Source organism: Myxocyprinus asiaticus, chromosome 9 (assembly GCF_019703515.2).
Source record: "Myxocyprinus asiaticus isolate MX2 ecotype Aquarium Trade chromosome 9, UBuf_Myxa_2, whole genome shotgun sequence".
Taxonomy (NCBI): Eukaryota; Metazoa; Chordata; class Actinopteri; order Cypriniformes; family Catostomidae; genus Myxocyprinus; species Myxocyprinus asiaticus.
Window position 1 is genome coordinate 33324851 of NC_059352.1, and position 26711 is coordinate 33351561.

Genomic DNA, 26711 nt, shown 5'->3' on the forward strand with positions numbered 1-26711 from the left:
GTTCCTTTGACTGTGATGCAGTCTAGCACTGCACAAGACAACCACCAGTACACGTTTCTTTTATTTCATTTTCCAAAACTGCATGCTCATTTGAAGTGTTCAGTATAGTATGTATTACATGACTCATTAGAAAAGTTGTTTTCTTACTGTAACTGACCATGAGGTTTCTGCCAAGAAAACCCAGCAGGAAGCTACTTTTGCCACTTCCAATTCCACCAAACACATTACAGCAAAACACATTCCGCTGCGTCTGTTTCTTCTGAAGATCAATCTTCTTATCGCGGGTCACTAGCGAAATGTGCAAATACATTCAGTCAGTACCACAGTGATGGGGTGTCATAGTGCACTTTAATTTTAAGACAAAACCCCTTTACAATGTTTGGAGGTTATAAAGTTAATTATATGACACACTGAGTATTGAAACAAGAAATGACAATTTATGTGCTCTGCATTGAGTTTTGATTTATGCATCTGCATAAACAGGCTCAGTAATCTATGAACAGAACATTAATGAGACATATTATTAGAAACTACGGTGATGCAAATGACCTTATTCAGAGCAGCGCCATCTTTAATTTTGACAGGAATGACAACGAGGCTGTGAGGGATAGATGTACAGTCTCTTCAATGGGTTCTAATGTTGTTCAAAGTTTTTGGGTCATTCCGCTGACGAAACACTGAAAAACATCTTTACAAAAAATGTCAGTTGACAAACACCTTCAGAAAACATGAGTCGTGGTAAATAACATGTGATCCTGGTGCTTTATTAAGCTTTATACAGTGGATGCTATTGAAGAGACTGTAGGTCTATCCCTCACAGCTTTGGTTCTTTCATATAAAATATCAAATAAGGCACTGCTGTGAATAAGGTCCATGCTGCCACACATTTTTATTACAAGAAAATATTTTTTTAACAACATAATTATCTAGTTTTTGTAATATAATATTTCTTTATTACAAGAAAACGTCATTGTTACCAAATAATATCTTATTACTAGAAAATATGTATTGTTTTACCAAATAAAATACGCTATAATAAACATATTATATAACATTATCTATTATATAATATTATTATAATACAATATAGAATACAATCAGGGTTCCCACATTTCCAGGACATTTTATGTTCCCAGGGTAATTCTCACGAAAGACTGATTTCAACAAGGCCACACAAGAGCTTTTTTGAAAGTTAATGATTTAGTTTCTTTTCTTTTGGAACATGAAAAGAGAAGTCTGAAATCACTGTAAACAGTAAAATCAAGATATATTTTACAATTTTTCCACAATTTTGAAGACATTTTCTGGAGCATGTCCTCAAAAATTCTCATTACCACAACACACAAATCAAAGTATCTGATTAGTTTGAAAATAATTAAAATTGATTTTAACTTTACATGCCAACAAATAATCAGTACTAACAAAATTTTATTTAAAAAAACAAACAATTTATCTCATTAACGAAACACAACTACCAGTTTCACACCTTGTATTTTTGTGTTTTTCAGATGAACCCAAACAGTTTTAAAAAAGGGTTTATGTGTAATGATTGGTATAAGGATAAATGATCATAATTGCCATTTACTAATTGTTAAAGTTTATTGGCTGTATAAATCTATAAGGTATTATTATGTGTTTCGGTAATGATAAAAAAAGTTGCGGTAATGAGAATTCCATTTAAACTTTAGTTAAATTCCATTAGAAAAATGTATAAGATCCTTCCATCCACCCTCAAGCACATATATCATTATTTATACACATTAGTGGCTGCTAATATAAATATGATTGGGCTGCAACGGTCTGGCACCTTTGCTTGTTTGTCAATCTATTCTATTTCTTTTATGCTCCAACACGGTAATTGTTTGGCACATTTTTGACACATTTAAAACTTTCTGGCTCCATTTCACAAGTATACTTGCTCAGAAACCTTTCAAGTTCATTATGCTTCGCTCTAGTGAGTTCCGCATGCTGGTAGAGGCAGCTATTCAAGAGAGACCGCACACCCCCGCATACAGACACACGTTCCACTCTATTGTTCTGTGGTCCGATCTCTAATTCATAGAAATCATGAAATACATTATGGAATCAACTGCTTATGCATTTCTGAGATCAATATGCAGTAGTAATTTTGCTTAGTTTATTTCAAAGCTGTATACCCCTTAAGAATGTGCATTTACTTTTAAATTGTACAATAACTGGATAGTTTAGCATGTTCAAAGGCAAGATAATGCCTTACCTCAGGCAAGAAGATAAACTTGTCCCAGCTGTCATTTGATTTTTATAAAATGCATAAAATACATCAGATATCATTATTACATTTTTTTTTGTAATTTAATCTACAATACTAAATCAAAATATAGCTGCAAGCAGCAATTATTGGGGCCCAGCACAGGAATGGCAAAAATTAGTGAAAATTGCATTTTTGTGAAGATTTTAGGCAAACTGCTTGAAAAGCAATGAATAGAATCACTTGTAATGTAATACACATTGTTCTTGGCAACAGCCAAAGAGTCTATCAATGACAACAGACTAAAATTATCAAAAGTTATTAGCATTTTTAGAAACATCATTATGATTTGATTACAAAATAAGCCTTGATGCAGCATGATACATCAGCATGGTACATCAAAACTATAGTTTTGGCAAGTCGATTAGGACATCTACTTTGTGCATGACAAAAGTAATTTTTCCAACAATTTACAGACAGTGGATCAAAAGTTTACATACACTAAGTTAACTGTGCCTTCAAGCAGCTTAGAAAATTCCAGAAAATTATGTCAAGCCTTTAGGCAATTAGCCAATTAGCTTCTGATAGGTTAATTGGCTAATTGGAGTCAACTGGAGGTGTACCTGTGGATGTATTTTGAGACCTACCTTCAAAGTCAGTGCTTCTTTCTTGACATCATGGGAAAATCTAAAGAAATTAAAAAATAAAAAAAACTCTGAAAAGAATTGTGGACCTCCACATGTCTGGTTCATCCTTGGGGAAATTTCCAAACACCTGAAGGTACCACATTCATCTGTACAAACAATAGTACACAAGTATAAACACCATGGGACGACACAGCCATCATACTACTCAGGAAAGAGATGCATTCTGTCTCCTAGAGATGAACGTAGTTCGGTGCGAAAAGTCAATCAATCCCAGAACAACAGCAAAGGACCTTGTGAAGATGCTGGAGGAAACAGGTAGAAAAGTATCTATATCCACAGTAAAATGAATCCTATATCGACTTGAATTTTTTCTATGATTATATGTCAGGAATTGTGAAAAACTGTGTTTAAATGTATTTGGCTAAGGTGTATGTAAACTTCTGACTTCAACTGTATGTTTATTGGACTATATTACCTTCATATCCAAATTTAATCTTGGCAAACCTTATATTGTTTGAAAGCTACAAGTCTCTAGCTTCGAAATATGCCCACTGTTTTGTGATCTGAATGACATCATTACAAAAATGCATTAAAATACTGAAAGAGTGGATTTTAAAACATGCATCATGTGAGCAGTATTACTTATCATTTATATGTTCTGGTCTCCACTATTCCTGTGAAATGTCTGCATTGTTTGTGCCCACCCACGAGTCTCTCTGTAATTCACAGGCAGAGCTGTCAATCAAACCAGATCAAAGGCTCCATGGCCACTCCAATGTTTCAGTTTCAGTTTCAGTTAATAGATGCAGCCAATGGATCGCTAGTCAAGATTTGATTGACAGGTCATGTAGCCATTGGTATGACATTTCTATGGTTACAGGGGTTGGCCTTGCTCATTCCAGAACAGAGACGTCATCCTAGTGTTTGTTTGGATGGAGAAACTAAGGCCACCATTAACAGAGGTGGGTAGAGTAGCCAAAAACTGTATTCAAGTAAAAGTACCATTACTTTAAAAAATAATTACTCAAGTAGAAATAAAAGTGCCAACATCAATAATTACTTGAGTAGGAGTAAGAAAGTATTCAATTAAAAGAGTACTCAAGTACTCAAGTGACTTTCTTCTGCAGAGCACACGTTAAGTTTTTTCGAAGAATATTTCAGCTCTGTAGGTCGGTATAATGCAAGTGAATGGGTGCCAACATTTTTATGCTCCAAAAGCAAATTCAGGCACCATAAAAGTAATCCATACGACTCCAGTGGTTAAATCCATATCTTCAGAAGTGATATGATAGGTGTGGGTGAGAAATAGACCAATATTTAAGTAATTGTTTGCTAGGGACACGTGACGCCATGCGAGAAGCAGACGTGTGAATGACTAGCTCTGCGCACTTTGCTAGTTTTTAAAAATTATTTTCATGTTATAATCCGGTGAAATTCGATTCACCCAGTTACATATTTGCTCTTTGAGGTAAACATGGCAAAGAAGTCAAAATCCTCAGACTCTGGAGACATTAAAAGACACTTACGTGTTCAAGCTGAGGCCTCTGATGGGCCTGCGAGCCGGGGACTCAATTTGGACGGTGTGTCGGGAGAAGAATTCCAGCATCAACTGTCCAACATCTCGGTGATGCTGACGAAGGTTGTTGCTGACTTGGAGGATCTCGCTGTAATATGTCGATCGATTACGGCGATGGAAACAAAATTCTCTTAGTTGGTCACAAGAGTCGCAGATGATAAGAAACGATTATCTGGAGTCGTCGGAAAGGGAATTATCCGCTAATCCGCCCGTGTCCAAAACAGACTTGGAACACATTTTGGAAAAACTTGAATATTTCGAAAATATGAGCTGAAGGAATAACATACGAATTGTTAGAATTCTTGAGCATGAAGAGGGCAGAGATATGGTGAAATTCCTGGACGAGCTCTTCCCGAGTCTGCTCGACATAACAGGCCATAAACTGGAAATCGAGCGAGCTCAGAGTCCCGGCTCGGAGATCTGATGAGGGAGACAGGCCCCAGTCAATTCTGGCCAAATTTCTGAGATCATCCGATAAAGATCTTGTGTTGCGCCAGGCGAGGAGCAAAGGAAAGCTTGCTTGGAAGAGTCAAAATATTTTCTTGTTCCCGGACTTTGCGAGTTCGACAAGAGAGAAATGCGATCGGTTCAAGGAATGTAAGAAACTCTTACATCAACGGAAGATCGCTTCTGCACTGATGTTTCCGGCCAAACTGATAATAGACACCAGGGATGGCAGCAAAGTATTTACGTCCAAAACAGGCACTCTCCTTCAAAATACATTGCTGTTTCTTTTATTAGTGGACTGACTCACTGTTCAGTGGCTCGATTGTCTGAGGAAGCTGGGCGCCATTTTTATTTTTATTTTTTGCGTTGGCTCCGTCTAGCGGCTGTTTTGTGGCATGACTCCTTCAAGAAACGTTTGCATTGACGGAAGATCACTTTTACACTGAAGTTCCCAGCCAGATTGAGAATGAACACAATGGATAACTGCAAAATATCTACATGCTCACATAATGGATGTCTTTTATAAAGTTGACGGACTGAGTAAGTCATGGTGTACTTTTTTATGCAGCCTCTGAGTGAGTTTGGTTCTTGATCATTCGAGGAACTGGGATGCCTGTTTTGTTTCTTATCGTGCTGGTTCCGCCTAGCGGCTGGAGTTTGTTTTTGTGGAGTATTTTTAAGGGACATTAGAAGGATTACGTCATCTGCTGCACTCATAACAGCCGGCTCACTGTACTGAATTGTTTGTCCGTCCGAGGACAATGAATGGCCTTATATCAGCTGGAAGTTGTTTTGTGGAGGAACACAACTCCAAGTTCTGTGAATGAATCTACATGTTCTTTGTGTTTATTCTGCCTGTTGGCTGGGGTTTGTTTTACAAAGTATTTTCTGTTATGTAATTTTGCCATACAAAATTTGTGCAGAAGCAACGAACTTGAGCAATCCGATGGCAAAGTTGTCATATTTATCGGATATTTATTTAAACACAGCCTCGAGCATATGGCTGAACCCTAAACTATGTATGCATTAATAAGTCCCCTTTCTGTTGGTCAAATTGGATTGTGAGGGGGGATAATACACTTGGTGACCTATATGAGAGTGGAGTATTAAGATCTTTTGAAAATTTGATTCAACATTTTGGGATTCCCAGATCTCAATTTTATAAGTATTTACAGCTGCGCCACCTGCTCTGCACTGTTTTTGGGAGTAGCACGCACCCCCCTAGAGCGGCAGATACTCTGGGAGTGGTGATTGCTGCTTTTGGGAAGGGTCATGAGGCATCAGTGTATTACTCCCTGCTAATTCAGAGTCTGGGGGACGGACCTTTAAATTCTCTCAAAAGATTATGGGAGGAAGATTTAAATTTGTTATGATTTATGATGTGAAGGAGTGTGGGCTAGATTTCTAAAAAACATCAAGTCTGCATCTAGAGATGCAAGGGTTCGCCTTATGCAATTTAAGATTTTACATAGATTTTATTGGACCCCCTCTAGATTGTATAAGCTTGGTCTTAAGGACACACCCATCTGCTGGCGATGCCATTCTGAAGATGGAGACACCACCCATGTTTTTTGGGGGTGTCGTAAGATCCAAGAATTTTGGCTGAAGGTGCAAAGTTTTGTGTGTTGGGCACTCAGGTCTCGTTCTGCCCCAGACTCTGTATTTTGGGAGATGGGGAGGTCATGGATTTGGAGGATAAGTACACGAAGGACTGGGTTTTGACCAGTGTGATGATTAGTAGGCAGGTTATTTTGAGGAGTTGGAAGTCGGATGGAGCACCCTCATTCCCGGAGTGGTGCACGGAGATGGGAGGGTGGCTGCCTTCGAGAAGGGGTCGAGCAGAAGGATAGGAGTTAGGGATTTTTACAATAAGAAATGGGGCAATTACTTAGCTTTTTGGGGGGAATCTCGAGGAGGGGCGTTGGAGGGAGTAATTTAGAGTTTAGTTTTTTTTGTTTTGTTTTTTTAATTATACTTTATTGTATTTTATTTTATTTTTTTGTTGTTGTTTTAGTTTTGTGTTTTTGTGTGTGTGTGTGTGTGTGTGTGTGTGTCTATATTCTATTGACCACAGGGGTGTTCGTGGGGGGGGTCAGGGTGGTGTGGGAGTTTGGTAGGGGGAGGGGATATAGTGGGGGTTTAATATTTAAAGTGATTGATTCAATATATATATATATGTTGTTGTTTTTGTGTTAATTTATGAAATCAATAATGTTAATAACAAAAACAAAACAAAAAAGAAATTTTTTGCTAGAAGTTCTTCTCCCAGCCCAGCAGGGGGCAAAATGCAGAGAAGAATGTGAATCACCAAAAACCCAAGAAGAAGAATGTGAAAGTTCTGTTTCTCATCCACACATTCTCATATCACATCACTTCTGAGGATATGGATTAAACCACTGGAGTATTATGGATTACTTTTATGCTGACTTGTGTGCTTTTTTTTAGCTTTAAAATGTTGGCACCCATTCACTTGCACTTTATGGACTAAAAGAGCAGAGAAATTCTTCTAAATATCTTCATTTGTGTTCTGCAGAAGAAAGGAAGTCATACACATCTGGGATGGCATAAGGGTGAGTAAATGATAAGAGAATTTTCATTTTTGGGTGAACTATCCCTTTAAGTGCTCTTGTCAGATCTGGATGAATTTGTCAATAAGTAATTATAGTAATTACAGTGAAAACGTGAACAATGTCCAACAGGGAAATATAAACCAAACGCTATTTCATAGCTTATATTTGTTAGTTCAATGTAGTTACAGTTTTCAGAGTCAAAAGAATTTAGATAATTAGTTCTGTAAAGCAGTACCGCCGCTCCCTAAACAGAGTACGCAGCCTGTGAAATGCTGTCTGTTCACACTCCAGTTGTCAATAATGCGATTGACAGAGCAAAAGGCATTTACACTTAACGTGGATTTTTACATGGATTTATACAGTTAATCCACCCGAAGTAGCTGCAATAGTTTCCAGTATCCCTGCGAGGGCATGGGGTAAATGCGTAAATACTGCTTATGACATTCGGAATGCAGGACAAAGCACACTGATATATTGCTGCAGATTTAAAAATGTACTCTTAAAAACTGATGTCACAAGAGACCATATTTACAGAACCACACTGAAAATTACCATCACCATGTCACAGCAAAGCTTGCATTATCTTTAGAGCAACTCAATGTGCTGCCTTAAGATGGAGCTGCAATTTTAATCTTGAAATATCCACTTGACTTAAATGAAGGCATTGCCTGACGAAACTATTATTTTTTTACGGTGCAGAGTGAAGAAAGTGTTTCACTTAGAAGAGCATGATGCTGCAGCAGTGATGGACTCAGCTTGAGTGACAATCTGTGACAGCACGCACAGCTGTGTGAACTTCCGCTGTCGTAAAAGTTCTATTCAATAATCTCTCAATAAATTTCACATTAATTAAAATGAAACCCAGAAATGTAACGGCAGGAACGCCGCCCATTGTAACAAAGTAAAAGTACAAAAATGTCATTAGAAATTTACTTGAGTGAGAGTAAAAAGTACCCACTTTTAAACCTACTCTAAAAGTAACTTTTTTCCCAAAAAGTTACTCAAGTGAATGTAAGTAAATATAGAGCGTTATTACCCACCTCTGACCTTTACACTCTGAGCTTTCTTCCGTTTCTGATGACCGATCGGAGCCGAAATCTAACATTTTAGCTGCTTCAATGGATCTATGCAAAACCAGTACAATCTAGCTAGATTTGAGTACTTTGGAATAAGTTCCTTGCAGTTTTGAGGAGTAATAAATGGCAAACCAGCAGGAGCACATATTCTGTGTTTGGACTCATAGCAGCTATTAGGGATGGGCATGAGTACTCGGACGTGGCAGCAATGATCGACATGAAAACGATGATCGATGGCGATCACGCATGGTGACTTTTCACTTAATTCGAAATTACCTGACTAAACACAAACATGTCAAAGAGGGAGCTTATTCTCATAGCAACCAAACTGATATGATGCTGCAATACTATCGTTATGATAATCAAAACAAAGAGAGTGTAATTAAGTGTGGCTTTCCCACAGGAGCGAACACTTGGACACACACACACACACACACACACACACCAGGCACGTGTGGCAGTGGACTCAAAGCATATAGAGCAGGCGAGTGTTTCAAACAGCCAGACAGAGTGCAGCTAAATGGAACAGAATGCAGCATCTTCAAAACTGAAAGCGATTTGAAAACAGACAGTTCAGACAGTCATGAAAAAAACTGGTGTGCGGTTACTAAGATTACTACGGTTACCTGAAGGAAGAACAGACAGATGCGCGTTGTGCCCATTCTTTCATTGAGTTGGGCAGCGAACATTAACAATGACAAAATATGATGCATTCTATTTTGATTATGCAATCTTTTGTAAATTTTTTAACAGATTGTTTTATAACAGCCTATAAAAATGAATAGACGATACACTGGAACAACAAGATGCAATTCAGCAGCCAAAAACTGTCTGTCATGTTATTATATATACAGTTACGTACATGTCATTGCTCCTCGAGTACTCAAGTAGACAAAATGACCAACAATGCCCATCCCTAGCAGCTACAGGGCTAAAGCAAAATGCACAGGCACTGATCAGTGTGAATGAATGGGCACTTTGGATCATTTATTATTTTATTTAGTGGTGTAAGCAACTAAATAATTATATAATTTATGGCAGAAAAATATGATATGTTTGTCAGAAATGTGAATAATTACTGGTGTTCACTGCTAACAATACTTACACAGTAACAATGCATTAGAAATATAATTATATATATAGCTGCAAGCAGCAATTATCAGGGTTCAAGCACCGTAGGGCCTTTAAGCCCATGTTCTGGACTATATTAGGCATTTCTCAAACATTATGCAACAACGACAAAGCACAAATTGCATACAAAATGTCAACTCAATCGGAAAAGCGGTAACCTTGTTACATCCACTTTAAATGTTGTCATTGTTATAGCGCCACCAAGTGGCCGAGTCCCATTTCTTTGTATGTTTGTCCTCAGAATGAGCCTTTACATAAGTGTGCCACATTTTGTGTCAATATCTCATTCCGTTTGAGAGTTATAGCTATTTTAGTAGTAGTGGCTAAGTCAACTACTTATATTTTGCAAGCCGTCGACACGTAAAATCGAAAGTTAATTTTTTTTTTGTTGGGATAATTGTTCATAAATAGACGCCAGAGAATCTTGTGGCACTTGTTTCGTTGGAATTTAGCCAAAAACCTAGGACTAGTTGGCAAAAGTAGGTTTTTAATGTAATCTCAAATAACAAACGGTTTGACGGACAGCATTAGAGGCAAAGTTGTTCAGAATGAGAAGAGCTATCATATGATATGAATTACTTGTATTTTTTTAAAACACTGCATTATATACAACCGCTAACACGCACAAAAATCGTGATAGCGCCACCCAGTGGCCGATTGTTTTAAAACTTTGCACAGACCTCTTAAGCCAAGAGTTAAATAGGTCCACCGAGTTTCATTCCGATCGACCTTTGTTAACCTTGACTAATAGCTGCTGAAAGCTGATTGGCCAATGGCGGAAATGTTTTTAAAACATACGCAAATATCCTCATAGACATTGATAGCACCTGAGACAAAGACACTGCATGCAAAGTTTGAAGTCAATTGGACCAATGGTTCCATAGTTACAGCCATTTTCCTGTTTTTCCTTGTTATAGCGCCACCAAGTGGCAAAACTGCGTTTTTCTTTTTTTTTTTTTTTTTTTTTTTTTTTTTGTGCATCCTCAGATAGAGCCCATATACAAGTATGTTAAGTTTAGTGAAGATAATACATTTTGTTCAAGAGTTATAGCCATTTACATAAAAGTGGCCAAGTCAACTTCCTGTGTTTTTGCATATAGCTAACGTGAATCGAATTAAATTAATAAAAATAATTTTTTAATAATTATTTATATTGACACTCGTTTGGCATTGGTTTGGTCCTGATCGGATGGACGACTTAGGACTAGTTCGCAAAAGGTTTTAGGTTTTGCAAAAAAAAACAAAAAAAAAACAAGATGGCAGAAAATGTTTCATGCCGGAAATGAAATTGTGACATACGGTTAAAAAGTTATGGCCATTTAAAAAAAATGGCCATAACTTTTTAAACCCAAAATGGCTGACATAGGCAAAACTGGTATCATTTAACATGGTATGCCCCACATAATCTAAAATCCAGTTTCGTGATTTTAGGACAAATCGTTCAGAAGTTATAAGAAAAAAATAGCTGTTTTTTATGTCTCCTGACACGTCCGCAAATTGGACTTACGGCCTAGGACGAATTCGAAAAAGTAGGTTTTTCAGAAAATTCAAAATGGCAGAAAATCGAGTCGGACGGAAATTGAAATCCTTGTATGCTTTTGACTCGGCATGAGCTCAGTAATCAGGGGAAAATTATTTCGTCTCTAGGATATACAGTTCAAAAGTTATTAGCATAAACATGAGTGAAACTTTGAACTGTTGGTGGTGCTAAAGGGTTTAAGATAAAGACTTAAAATTTGCTATGGTAGCATTTCAGACTGTCCTCTAATTTCATAACTTTCCCGCGAATGGTTCTATGTGCTGCCATAGGAACCATATTAATAATAATAATAATATAATAATAAATATAGCTGCAAACAGCAATTGTCAGGGTTCAAGCCTTTTAAAAACTTTCAAAGTATGCAAAAAAGGTATGTATTTGTATATGTATATGTACTTTGTAAGTTGCTGAATTTGCAAACTGGTGTTAAATATGACTCTGTCTTGTGTTCAACGATCCTGAAACAGGATAAAGTCAGACTTAAAATGTGCGGACAATCCAGCCTTTCAATCTCAAACTCAGCCTATGTTTTCATTATCTGTGTAAAGTATGTGTGTGTATGTGTATGTATGAGTGGGTTTGGGCCACACCTACAAACTGTTAGCCATTCAAAACAGACTGAATGCCATAAGTGTATTTTTTAATTAAATGAATATACTATTTTTTGTTTTGCATAATGTTTATTTAAAAAATATTAGGAAACACATTTGATATTATTTTTCCATTAATGCTGTATTTAAGTTAAAAATGGAGCAAAGGCATTTAAAATCCAATGAATGAAGGCAGATTAGTGCCATCTGGTGGAAAGAAATTAAGAAAATCATATGTAATACTATGGTGTGGCCACTAGATGCCTGTAAAGCTCTATATAAATATAAACAGATTTGTGCAAACCTTGCTGGTTAAAGTGTTTTCAGGCATAGTTATTTACTTTTATTAGGTTATATGTGTATTTAGACATTATCAAACTACTTTTTGTTAGTTTATTTTTTGTTTGTTAAAATGTTGTTTTTAAACATCACTTTTTGGATTATGATTACAGTCAAGCATGAACACAGATAATTTTGTTACACAATCTAACTCAAACATTCATTTTCAATAAAAATGAAATAAAAACAAAAAAGAAAAGGAATGCTTCATCAGAGGTAGAACTGCCTGATCTCAACCTCTTAGATGAGTCTTCAAACTCCTCGGTTGCAGAGTTATTGGCAAAAATGTAAATGTCCTTGTTATAGCACCACCTTATGGCTGATTTACATAAACCTTGGTACACAGCCTCAATCTGACAATGTCTACAAATATCTCAAGTTTCGTAACGGTCGGCCATTTAGATTTGATGTTATTAGCTGCTGAAATTTTATTGGCTGCTGGCAGCCATGTTTTTTTAGCTGTCCAACTGATATTGTAGGATATGTTAGCCTGTGGCCCCTACAAGATGCATACCAATTTTCAACTTCATTGATCATACGGTTGCGGAGCTATGAGCATTTTTTTGTTGTAGCGCCCCCATAGGTGAAATTTTTCGTGACTTTTCGAGCATCCACAAAATGTCCGGTTGTCTATGTGTATCAAGTTTCATAACATTTGGCAGATATTGGTCAATACGTACAAAATGGATGACACCTGGCCAGTTTGTTGGCTTATACCTTCGCAACACTTCGACAAATCAAAATTCCTTTGATAACTTTTTGTCAGGAGGGTTCATAGTAGACACACCCCAATTTTCTTGCAAATCGGATATATGGCCTAGGAGGAGTTAGAAAAAGTAGGTTTTTTTGAATTAGGCAAATTAGCGCAAACATTTTCATGACGGAAGATATACATTTTGTTCGTCATGAGCAATGGACACTTGAGTGTGCGAAAAACGGTTTGAGAGTTATGGGCCAAAACATAAACATGATCACTATAATGTCACCTTGAGGCTTTGATACGCTGTAGTACTATGGGGGACTACCTTCCCTCAAAGTTTCAGCTCTCTACGACTTACGGTTTGGTCTGCACAATCAGGTTTAGGGCAGAATGACAAAAATAATAATAAATATAGCCAAAAGCGGCAATCATCGGGGTCCAAGCACACGTGAAGAAATAACCAAAATAATCAGAATTGACAGAAATGATCCAGTGGATGACAAATAATACAAATTGACAGAATAGATCCTCTGTCTAAACAAAAGTTTTGAAAATTGGGAAAAATTGGATTTGTTACTTGGTTGCTAGGTTAACCCCATCTGGTTGCTAGGCAGTTACTAAAGTGATAATCAAAAGGCTTCTTGCTACCATGAGACAAATGAACGAAGACCGTAAATCTCTACAATGTTCCGGTGCAGAGATATGTGATTTCTTACTTGGTTGCTAGAGTAACCCCATTTGGTTGCTAGGCATTTACTAAGATGGTACTCAAAAGGCTCCTTGCTACCCTGAGTCAAATGAAAGGAACGGAAGTGTCTACGATGTTCTGGTGCAGAGATATGTGATTTGTTACCTGGTTGCTAAGGTAACCGCATCTGGTTGCTAACCAGTTACCAAGGTGATACTCCAAAGGCTCCTTGCTACCCTGAGTCAAATGAAAGAAACCGGAAGTGTCTACAATATTCTGGTGCAGAGATATGTGATTTGTTACTTGGTTGCTAGGGTAACCGCATCTGGTTGCTAGGCAGCTACCAAGGAGATACTCAAAAGCCTCCTTGCTACCCTGAGACAAATGAATGAAACCAGATGTCGCTATGATGTTCTGGTGCAGAGATATGTGATTTGTTACTTGGTTGCTAGGGTAACCCCATCTGGTTGCTTGGCAGTTACCAAGGTGATACTCAAAAGGTTCCTTGCTACCTTGAGTCCAATGAACGAAACCAGAAGTCTCTATGACATTCTGATCCTGAGATGCCATCTAAGCATTTTGAATGGAAGTCAATGGGGTTTGGTTACTAGGGTGGTCTAAATGGTTGCTAGGGCGTGACTAAGTAGTTTCTATGATGATACCTGCAGTCTGATTGCTCACCCAAGTAAAACAAGCCAACTGTCATTCTCTAGGACATTCTGATCCAAAGATATTACTGTCAGACATTTTGAATGGCAGTCAATGGGTTTTGCTTGCTAGGTTGCTCTAAATGGTTGCTAGTGCATGGCTACATAGTTTTTATGATGATACCTGAAGTCTGATTGCTCACCCAAGTAAAACAAGCAAACTGTGATTTCTCTAGGACATTCTGATCTAAAGATATCACTCTCAGCCAGTTTGAATGGAAGTCAATTGGGTTTTCTTGCTAGGTTGCTCTAAATGTTTGCTAGGGCGTGGCTAAGTAGTTTCTATGATGATACACTACACGGCCAAAAGTTTGTGGACACCATATGTGCTTGATGAACATTTGATTTCAAAACCTTAGGCATCAATTTCCCCCTTTGCTGTAATAACAGCTTTCACTCTTTTGGGAAGGCTTTCCACTATACTGTATGTAGTAACATGGCTGCAGGGATTTGCTCTCATTCAGACACAAGGCTATCAGTGAGGTCAGGAACTGATGTTGGTCGATGGGGCCTGACTTACAGTTGCTGTTCCAGTTCACCCCAAAAGTGATCAGTGGGGTTCAGGTCTGGGCTTTGTGCAGGCCAGTCAATTTCTTCCACGCCAGACACAGTAAACCATTTCTTTATGGACCTCACTTTGTTCACAGGGGCACTGTCATGCTGGAACAGAAAAGGGCTATCCCCAAACAGTTGCCATAATTTTGGAAGCATACAAAGCCCAAGCCATTACATAAAAAAACATTAAGATTTTTCTTTACTGGATTTAATGGAGTAACCAAATTCGTTAATTAGAAGGGGGTGTCCACAAACTATTGGCCATATAGTATACCTAAAATCTGACTGCTCACCCAAGTAAAACAAGCCAACTCTCATTTCTCTAGGACATTCTGATCCAAAGATATCACTCTCAGCCATTTTGAATGGAAGTCAATAGGGCTGGTTGCTAAGGTGCTCTAAATGGTTGCTAGGGCATGGCTAATTTGTTTCCATGATGATACCTGAAGTCTGATTGCTCACCCAAGTAAAACAAGCCAACTCTCATTTCTCTAGGACATTCTGATCCAAAGATATCACTCTCAGCCATTTTGAATGGAAGTCAATAGGGCTGGTAGCTAGGGTGCTCTAAATGGTTGCTAGGGCGTGGCTAGCCAGTGACCAGAGAGATTCTTATTGGCTGATTACTAACCTGACTCAAAAGATCCAATCGCCAAGTGTCTACAAAATTCTGTTCTGAAGATATCCTTCTGAGCCATTTTGAATGGAAATCTATGGGGGTGGTTGCTAGGCCATTTCCAAGATGATACTTAAAGACTGATTGGTAGCCGAGTGAAAAGGTGGCGTGCTTTATAGTCCAGGGTCACTTGTAGTAATAAAGCAACCACGTCGTCTGTCCAGACAAAATTGCTCGATGCTTTCGCCATCTTCATTGTTTATATTCACCGCTCTGTGGAAGAATGCTTATGTGCACAGGTGCATAGTGTTTCTTTACAAAGTGACATCACCAAGTACTGGCCTGGCATACATAATACAGCATTTTTAGTCGTTTTTGCGGATCTGTGTGCATGGGGATCGTTTTGACAACGTTGTCGTCTGTATGGGAAACTTTTCAAAAACACAAAGGAAATATTGCTCCATTTTTAGTACATCGTTGTCATATAAACGTACCCTTAAAAGGATTTCTTATCCTGTGGCTCCCTCTGGTGGACAAAAAATAGTATTATAGATTTCATTGGTCAGATAAATGGCTGATTATTCAAAATTTGCTGTTAGCCCCCTGTTCATCATAAAGCCATTAAATTTAGTATGATTCCTCAGAATGTCCTGTTTTCCATATTTACACAGTATTGTGAAGTTTGGCATTTGTGCACACAAGATACAGGAATATTAGTCATAATGGGCCACACTAGTCAAATATATCGGATTGTATCTTCTAGATGATTTAATGGATCAGAATTCTTCTGATATATATTTTTTTTCCCGGTATGGTCTAGCGCTGACCTGGGCCAAGTTTGATGAAGATCTGATTAACGCACTAGGAGGAGTTCGAAAAAGCAGGGTTTTCAGTAAATCAGAATGGCAGAAACATCTTATAAAATGAAATAAAACTGAGATATACATTTTGTAGGACTTGACGCAAGGATTTAGAGGTAAAAAGCATTTAGATTTTAATGTGCTCGGATGCAAAGTAATTAGCAAAAACATAAATGATTTTGTTATAGCGCCACCTTGTGGCCGATTCTCACAAAACTTGGTACACAGCCTCATTTTGACACTGTGTATGAATATCTCAAGTTCAGATTTGATGTTTTTAGCTTCTGAAATTTGATTGGCTGCTGGCGGCCATGTTTTTAAAGATATGCAACTGTGCTCATAGACCTTGATGGCACCTTGGACGAAGACAGTGCATGCAAAATTTCAAATCTAAGCATTTTTAATGGAAGTCAATGGGGTTTGGTTACTAGGGTGCTCTAAATGGTTGCTAGGGTGTGGCTAAGTGGTTTCCATGATGATACCTGAAGTCTGATTGCTCACCCATGTAAAACAAGCAAACTGTCATTTCTCTAGGACATCACTCTCGGCCTTGTTTAATAGCTGCTGAAATTTGATTGGCCGATGGCGGCCATGTTTTTCAACATACGTCAATGTCCATATAGACAATGTTGGCAGCTGAGACAAAGACAATGTATGCAAATTTTGAAGTCCAGAGGATTAACGGTTTCATAGTTAAAGCCAATTTCATGTTTTTTGGTAAAACTGCACCAACTTTTCTGGGCGATCAAAGATTGACCTCTTACATAAGCATGCCAAGTTTGGTGAAGATATCTCATTTCCTTCAAGAGTTACAGCCATTTACGTAAAATTGGCCACTCCTACTTCCGATGTTTTGAGTCGAAAGTTCAAACTTTTTTGGTAACTTTTGATATTGAGACTCCATAGAATCGTTTGGCACTGGTTTGGTCCCGATCAGACGAGAAAACCTAGGACTAGTTCACAAAAGTAGGTTTTATGAAAAAACCAAGAAAAAATCTTTGAAATATAACAAGTAAATTTATGCAGTAATATCAATTAATAATTAATACAGTCAATAAACCTCCGACTTACAACTACAAACTAAACAGTGATATGATTAGATATGGAAACCAAAATAATCCTATAACACATGAGGGTGTGTGTGTGTGTGTGTGTGTGTGTGTGTGTAAGGAGGGACACACACAAAATGGCGGACGTGACTCTCGTGGAGAGCATGTCATGCGAGACTTCTGGCCAGAGAATATGGCCGTGAATGTGGGCGGAGAGAAACCGGTCAATGGTGTCTACCAGTTACCACGTGTATCTGCTTGTACGATAGCTTAGGGACAAAGCTGAGCTTTATCACGAAGCTATCAACTAGCCAAAAATGTGTGCGAGAATGATTGTGAGGGGTCGCGTGTGTGTGGTTAGTACAAGAGAGAGAAAGAGAGAGAGAGAGAATAAAGTGACGGCCCCAAAGCCGATTTCGTGATCGTGGGAGAGAAAGCAGCTTTAAGTTGATCACTCAGAGACGCGGTGGACGGCTCGTAAACCGTCCCGCGGTCTTTGATTCTTTAATGGATAAACTCAGTGTGCCGGTCTCACCCACGATGGCGGAAATGCACAACAGTCCAATGTGGTTGGACTACAACACAGCAAATCTCATTCGTAATAATTAATACCTTGAGTATTAATCGCAATGAGTGGACATGGCGGTCCGTAAACTGTACAAGCAATAACCTTGATACAAAAGAATAACACACTATAATATTCTATCTCTGCCCAGACGTAAACCTCTTACTTGAATCGTATGAGGACGCAGACGAATGTGTGTTCATCCATCCTTTAACTCCGACTTGGTTCCTCAAGGTTCAGGTGATGACGGGAGGCCGTTTCCTCACTCTGTTGGCGGGCGGTATGGCTGCTGATTCTCGGCAGGCTGGCGGAGAAATCAGCGATGTCGACTTGATTGAAGATGGAAGAGAAATCTTTTCTCTCTTCATTTCTGCAGGCAAACGGATGAAGATGCGGACTGCTCGGCGGTCTCCCTCAGATCCGTTAGAGTGTTCGGTGGAACACAGAGTAATCTCAACTCGTCCAGCGAGATGGAGATTGTATGGCCACAGTTTCAAGTCGGACGTTACTTCCTTGTGCCACGAGGCTACACCTGAGAGCAGCGATGAGCTGCGTCTACACACGGCGAGCAAAGCTGCTGGAAGCAAATCCTGGAAGCATTTCAGAGGTATTTCTACTCCTGATGATGTCATGGTTGAGGTGCGTTCTGTCGTGTGCCTCATCCAATAGGAGTTGAGAGTTCGATCCTTTAGTGAGCAAGGCTTCATGGGATTTGTAGTTTGTTTTGGACTCCCTTTGTTTGATTTTGGCATGGTTTTTATCAGTAAGATTTATGACTTGGTATGTGGGCCTGAGTTAGGTTTTATGACTGTGTTAGGCCTGCCTTTGTCTTCTATCTGAATACATGAGGCCCAACATATGGTTTTTTAGCGTTTTTTACAGTTGAAGTCAGAAGTTTACATACAGTTAGGCTGAAGTCATTAAAACTCATTTTTTAACCACTCCACAGATTTCATATTAGCAAATTATAGTTTTGACAAGTCATTTAAGACATCTACTTTGTGCATGACACAAATAATTTTTCCAACAATTATTTACAGACAGTGGGTCAGAAGTTTACATACACCAAGTTAACTGTTCCTTTAAGCAGCTTGGAAAATTCCAGAAAATGAGGTCAAGCCTTTAGGCAATTAGACAATTAGCTTCTGATAGGCTAATTGGAGTCAATTGGAGGTGTACCTGTGGATGTATTTTATGACCTACCTTCAAACTCAGCGCCTCTTTGCTTGACATCATGGGAAAATCTAAAGAAAGCCAAGATATCAGAAAAAAATTGTGGACCTCCACAAGTCTGGTTCATCCTTGGGAGCAATTTCCAAATGCCCGAAGGTACCACATTCATCTATACAAACAATAGTACACAAGTATAAATACTATGGGACCATGAAGCCATCATACCACTCAAGAAAGAGATGCATTCTGTCTCCTAGAAATGAATGCAGTTTGGGGCGAAAAGTGCAAATCAATCCCAGAACAACAGCAAAGGACCTTGTGAAGATGCTGGAGGAAACAGGTAGACAAGTATCTATATCCACAGTAAAATGAGTCCTATATCGACATAACCTGAAAGGCTACTCAGCAAGGAAGAAGCCACTGCTCCAAAACCGACATAAAAAGCCAGACTACAGTTTGCAAGTGCACATGGGGACAAAGATCTTACTTTTTGGATAAATGTTGAACTGTCATAATGACCATCATTATGTTTGGAGGAAAAAGGGTGAGGCCTGCAAGCCGAAGAACACCATCCCAACCGTGAAGCATGGGGGTGGCAGCATCAGGTTGTGCGATGCTTTGCTGCAGGAGGGACTGGTGCACTTCACAAAATAGATGGCATCATGAGGAAGGAAAATGTTGTGGATATATTGAAGAAACATCTCAAGACATCAGCCAGGAAGTTAAAGCTTGGTCACAAATGGGTCTTCCAAATGGACAATGACCCCAAGCATAAGGTAGAAGGACAACAAAGTCAAGGTATTGGAGTGGCCATCATAAAGCCCTGACTTCAATCCAATACAGAATTTGTGGACAGAACTGAAAAAAGCATGTGCAAGCAAGGAGGCCTTATTTTGAGAAGCATGTGGAAGGCTACCCAAAATGTTTGACTTGAAGTTAAACAATTTAAAGGCAATCCTACCAAATACTAACAAAGTGTATGTAAACTTCTGAACCACTGGGAATATGATGAAAGAAATAAAAGCTGAAAGAAATAATTATTTCTACTATTATTCTGACATTTCACATTCTTAAAAATAAAGTAGTGATCCTAACTGACCTAAGACAGGGAATGTTTTCCACAATTAAATGTCAGGAATTGTGAAAAACTGTTTAAATGTATTTGGCTAAGGTGTATGTAAACTTCTGACTTCAACTGTATGTTTACTGGACTATATTACCTTCATATCCGACTTTAATCTTAGTAAACCTTATATTGTTCGAAAGCTACAAGTCTCTAGCTTCAAAATATGCCCACTGATTCACGATCTGAATGACATCATTACAGAAATGCATTAAAATACTGAAAGAGTGGATTTTAAAACATGCAACATGTGAGCGGTATTACTTATCTTTTATATGTTCTGGTTTTGATCCTATCGGATGATGGCAGGAAATTCAAGAATAAAATCCATGGTAAATGTCCACGATTCAAAGTAGACTTGACCATTTTATACAAAACACTGAAAATTTAGGAAAAAAACTGACTGATCATCCTTTGCTTGTGTCATCATGTAAATTAAAATGCCTATTATCAATAAAATATTGATTATAAAACTTATTTCATCAATCAGCATCAAGGTCTTGAGGTCTCCGCTATTCCGGTGAAACGTCCGTGATGTTTGAGCCTACCCACGAGTCTCCCTGTAATTCACAGGCGGAGCTGTCAATCAAACTAGATCAAAGGCTCCATGGACTCTCCAAAATGCACATTGGCTAATTTCAGTAAAAAGATGCAGCCAGTGGATCGCTAGTCAAGATTTGATTGACAGGTCATGTAGCCATTGGTATGATGTTTCTATGGTTACAGGGGTTGGCCTTGCTCATTCCAGAACAGTGACATCATCCTAGTGTTTGTTTGGATAGAGAACCTAAGGCCACCATTACCAAAGCTGGGTAGAATAGCCAAAAACTGTACTCAAGTAAAAGTACAATTACTTTAAAAAATAATTACTCAAGTAGAAGTGCTAACATAAATAATTACTTAAAGTATCCAATAAAAATACTACAAGTACTCAAGTGACTTCCTTTCTTCTGCAGAACAAACATCACATTATGTTTTTTAGAAGAATATTTCAGCTCTGTAGGTCAGTACAATGCAAGTGAATGGGTGCCAAAATTTTTGTGCTCCAAAAGCAAATTCGGGCAACGTAATCCATATGATTCCATATGATATAAACCATATCTTCAGAAGTGATATGATAGGTGTGGGTGAGAAACAGATCAATATTTAAGTCATTTTTGGCTAGAAGTTCTTCTCCCTGCCCAGCAGGAGGCAATATGCAGAGAAGAATGTGAATCACCAATTTACTAGAAAGGTTTCCAAACCTCTCATCTTATTGACAAATTCATCCAGATCTGACAAGAGCCCTTAAAGGGATAGTTCACCCAAAAATGAAAATTCTCTTATCATTTACTCACCCTTATACCATCCCAGATGTGTATGACTTCCTTTCTTCTGCAGAACACAAATGAAGATTTTTAGAAGAATTTCTCAGCTCTTTCAGTCCATAAGTGAATGGGTGCCAACATTTTAAAGCTAAAAAAAAAAAAATCACATAAAACAGCATAAACGTAATCCATAAAACTCCAGTGGTTAAATCCATATCTTCAGAAGCGATGTGATCTGAGAATGTGTGGATGAGAAACAGATCACTTTCACATTCTTCTTCTTGTGTTTTATTACAGTGAAAACGTGAACAATGTCCCACAGGGAAATATAAACCAAAGCAAGATCATGTTTTACTAATGCCTACTTTCACTATTTCATAGCTTATAGTTGTTAGTTCAGTGTAGTTACAGTTTTTAGTGTCAAAAGATTTAGATCATTAGTTCAGTACAGCAGTACCGCCACTCTCTAAACGCAGAGTACGCAGCCTGTGAAATGCTGTCTGTTTGCACTCCAGTTGTCTATAACACGATTGGCAGAGCAAAAGGCATTTACACTTAACGTGGATTTTTACATGGATTTATATAGTTAATCCACCCGAAGTAGCTGCAATAGTTTCCAGTATCCACGCAAGGGCGCAGGATAAATGTGTAAATACTGCTTATGACATTCGGGATGCAGGACAAAGCGTACTGATATATTGCTGCAGATTTAAAAATGTACTCTTAAAAACTGATGTCACAAGAGGACATATTTACAGAATCACCCTGAAAATTACCATAACCATGTCACAAAAAAGCCTGCATTATCTTTAGAGCAAAAACTTACCTCAATGTACTGCCTTAAGTTGGAGCTGCAATTTTAATCTTGAAATATCCGCTTGACTTGGTGTTAAATGAAGGCATTGCATGACGAATCTATTCTTTTCCTACTGTGCAGAGTGAAGAAATTGTTTCACTTAGTAAGAAGAGCATGATGCTGCAGCAGTGATGGACTCGGCTTGAGTGACAATCTGTGACAGCACGCACAGCTGCATGAACTTCTGCTGTCGTAAAAGTCCCATTCAATATTCTCTCAATAAAGTAAAATTTAATTTAAATTAAACCCAGTAATATAACAGCAGGAACGCCGCCCATTGTAACGAAGTAAAAGTACAAAAATTTAATTAGAAATTTACTTGAGTGAGAGTAAAAAGTACCCACTTTTAAATCTACTCTTAAAGTGAATTTTTTCCCAAAAAGTTACTCAAGTGAATGTAATGGAGTAAATGTAGCGCGTTTCTAACCAACTCTGACCATTACGCTCTGAGCTTTCTTCCATTTCTGGAACCACGGAATCTATCAAGACCAGTCTCATGACAGTAGGCAAAAGGAGTCAATAGCTATTAGCATTTTTAGAAATAGCATTATAATTTGACCACAAGGTGATGCTATCCCAAAACGTTTCGAGTCCCTTCAGAGCATGGTGCCAAAGACACATACTGAGTTTCCTAATGATACACCCAGTCGTTTGTAAAATTCAGCATTTTATGACTAAATTCAAAATGGCCGACGTCCAAAATGGCCGACATAGGAAATTTTCACATTGTTGGACTCGCTATACCCCACTGAATGATGATTTTATGACAAACTGTTCAGAAGTTGTAAGCAAAAAGGTGCTTTTTTCATATCTCGTGACCACTAGGTGGCACTGTTCCGAAACTGAGCAGGCACCCTCGAGTCATGGTGCCTATGACAATTAATAAGTTTGGTATGAATATGCTAAAGCGTTATGGAGATATACCCTCACTTCCATTTTGGCATGCTCTTCGTCGAATTCGTTGAAGCGCCATTCGAAAACAGTATGGTTTATCAAAATTCTGTGAATAACTTTTTGTCGTGAGTGCCTCTAAATGATGCAGGCCAATTTTTGTGCAAATCGGACAAACAGCCTAGGACGAGTTCGAAAAAGTAGGTTTCTCAAAATTTAAAATGGCCGACGTCCAAAATGGCCGACATCAGAATTATTCATATCGTTGGACTCGCTATACCCCACTGAATCTAATGAGACCAATTTGATGATTTTATGACAAACTGTTCAGAAGTTATAAGCAAGAATGTGCTTTTTTCATATTTCGTGACCAGTAGGGGGCAGTGTGCCAAAACGTAGCAGGTAACCTCAGGGCCTAATGGTGATGATACGTACCAAGTTTCGTCCCAATCCCTCAAAGCCTTAAAGAGATACAGCCTCAAGTTCAATTTTGGGTGTTCTTCGAATTCGTTGAAGCGCCATTCGAAAACGTTATGGCTTATCAAAATTCTGTGAATAACTTTTTGTCGTGAGTGCCTCTAGATGATGCAGGCCAATTTTCAGGCCAAGAATGTCCTGTTGTCTGTGTATCAAGTTTCGTAACATTTGGCCTTTTCATTTGGTAGATATTGGTCAATACGTACAAAATGGTTTTCTTATTATTAGGGGTTCAAGCGCTTAGTGCTGAAACCCTATTGTAATTGTTAAGATTTTTATTATTATTATTCCACCATAAAACTGATCGGGCAGAGCAAACCGTAAGGCCTAGAGACTTGAAACTTGGTCAGATGGTAGTAGTAATGCTCGCTACTCAGAAACACGGACTCGGCGAAATCGGTCCATAGGGGGCGCTACAGCGATCAAAAATGTGAAACTGCTCATAACTCCTAGACTGTTTATCGTAGACTCAAGTGCTTTATACCACTGGAATCCTTGGCTCAAACCAAACAAAACGTATATCATTTCCGCCTATAAAAATGATCCGCCATCTTGGATTTTTCATAAAACCTACTTTTGCGAACTAGTCCTAGGTTTTTCGTCCGATCGGGACCAAACCTGTGCCAAACGATTCTATTGAGTCTCAATATCAAAAGTTATCAAAAAAAGTTTGAACTTTTGACTCGAGCTAGCTACGGTATGTGAAAACATCAGAAGTATGAGTGGCCAATTTTACGTAAATGGCTATAACTCTTGAAGGAAATGAGATATCTTCACCAAACTTGGCATGGTTATGTAAGAGGTCAACCTTTGGTCGCCCAGAAAAGTTGCCACGGTTTTGCCACATGGTGGCGCTATAATAACAAAAAAAACTGAAATTGGCTGTAACTATGAAACCGTTAATCCTATTGACTTCAAAATTTGCATACACTGTCTTTGTCTCAGCTGCCATCATTGTCTATATGGACATTCACATATGTTGAAAAATATTTGGCCAATCAAATTTCAGCAGCTATTACACAAGGTTAACAATGACCAATCGAATCGAAATTTGGTGGACATATTTGACTCTTGGTCTGAGAGGGTGTGCAAAGTTTTTAAAAAAATCGGTCACTAGGTGGTGCTATCACGATTTTTGTAGGTGTTAATGGTTGTATATAATGCAGTGTTGTGAAAAAACACAAGTAATATATATCACTTGATAGCACTTCTCATTCTAAACAACTTTGCCTCAAGAAGCATTGGTGTCTGTCAAACCGTTCGGTAAATATTTCAGATAATGTTAAAAACCTACTTTTGCGAACTAGTCCTAGGTTTTTCGCCTGATCGGAACCAAACCAAAGCAGAAATATACTCTGGAGTCTGATTATCAATAATTATCAAAAAAAAAAAAAGTTGACATTTCGACTCACGGTCGCTAAGGGGTGCCAAAACGTTCGAAAAGTGCGAGCCATTTTTACTAAAATGGCTATAAAGCCCGAACGAAATTAGATATTTTCACCAAACTCGGTACACGTGTATGAGCTCAATCTGAGGTCACAGTAAAAAAAACGCAGAGTTTGGCCATTTGGTGGCGCTATAACAGGAAAAAAACATGAAAACAGCTCTAACTACGCAACCGTTAGTCTGAGTTGAAAATCGGCATGCTGTGTCTTTGTCCAAGGTGCCATGATGGAGTCTGGCGTCTGGAGATACATTGGCGTATCTCAAAAAACATGGCCGCCATCGGCCAATGAAATTTGAGCAAAGACAAGGTTACCGGAGGCCGATTGGCACAAAACTCGGTGGGCCTGTTCGACTCCTGGCCCTAGAGATCTGTGAGTAATTTGAAAGAAATCGGCCAATGGATTGCGCTAACGAGTTTTACGCCTCTGTAATCACGTGGCTGTGTCCCAATTCAAAGGCTGCATCCTTCGAGGACTCGGACTTCAAAGGCCACACCTTCAAAGGCCGCGAAGGTCGGACTGAGCATTGTTAATTGGGACAGTCTAGCCTACGGAGGACTGTTCTTGTCGCCTAACAACTTTGACAGCTGCCGAGTGACTGTAACATTTGTACTGGACTTTTTGAAAGTTATATTAAACTGTCTGAAAACACAGTTTGTGTTCACAAACTGTCTAAATATTTTCACCATGGTCCATTTCTGTATATAATAAAGAGTATAAACTATATATAATCGCATCTTAGTAAGATATAAGTCAACATCTGAACCACTTTAAAGGTTTTTTTTTTTTACATTTGTATTATTAGATATTTGAGTAAGTTGAAACCCAATACTTACACTTAAAAATCCTTTCGTCACTGGCGCGCAATGAATTCTGGGGTAGGCAAGGCCGCAAAGGATCCATCTGTTGTATCCTTAATTTCATGGGAAATGAAGGATGCATTTGGAGGCCGCATTTGAAGGAGCCTTCGAATTGAGACAGCCTTTGTCACGCAGCAGTGACGCAATCGGCCTTCGAATGCAACCTTTGAAGGATGCAGCCTCTGAATTGGGACGCAGCTATAATTCATATCATTTGTTAGATCTTCTCATACTGAACAACTTTGCCTCAAGAACCACTGCTGTCAATCAAATCCTTCATTAAATATTCACGACTATGTAAAAAACCTACTTTTGTGAACTGGTCCTAGGTTTTTCGCTCAACCTCAATAAAACCAATGCAGTACAATTCTCTGGACTCTCTAGGCCAATAATTATAAAAAAAAATTTTTGAACTTTACCCTTTGGGTAGCTATAACAGTTTCATTTAGAAAATGGGCATGGACAAGTGTACAAATAAGCCCATAATTCCTAAACAAATGTGACATACGATTCTAAACAAGCATGCAGACTTTTATGGAGATCGGACCATAGGTGGCGCTATGAACTTTAACCATGTATTACCTTAGTAAATGCCTGTATTGGCTGTAAATGGTCTATTCCATGTATGATCTAGGTGGTTACATGCTTGCTAAATAAAACATTACCTTTTTACGCATGTGCTTAAAGGCCTTTAAC

The 26711-nt window shown here is 38.5% G+C and overlaps 1 protein-coding gene across 2 annotated transcripts in view; it reads right to left on the reverse strand.

The window, feature by feature from the left end:
• The window catches only part of LOC127446450 (mitochondrial Rho GTPase 1-A-like), an 88225-nt gene that overhangs the window by 11540 nt on the left and 49974 nt on the right, over window positions 1-26711 (reverse strand). For both annotated transcript variants that reach the window (XM_051707360.1, XM_051707359.1), the window contains exon 15: window positions 158-288. In XM_051707360.1, the coding sequence (XP_051563320.1) occupies window positions 158-288 (131 nt within the window). The remainder of the gene's footprint in view (window positions 1-157; window positions 289-26711) is intronic.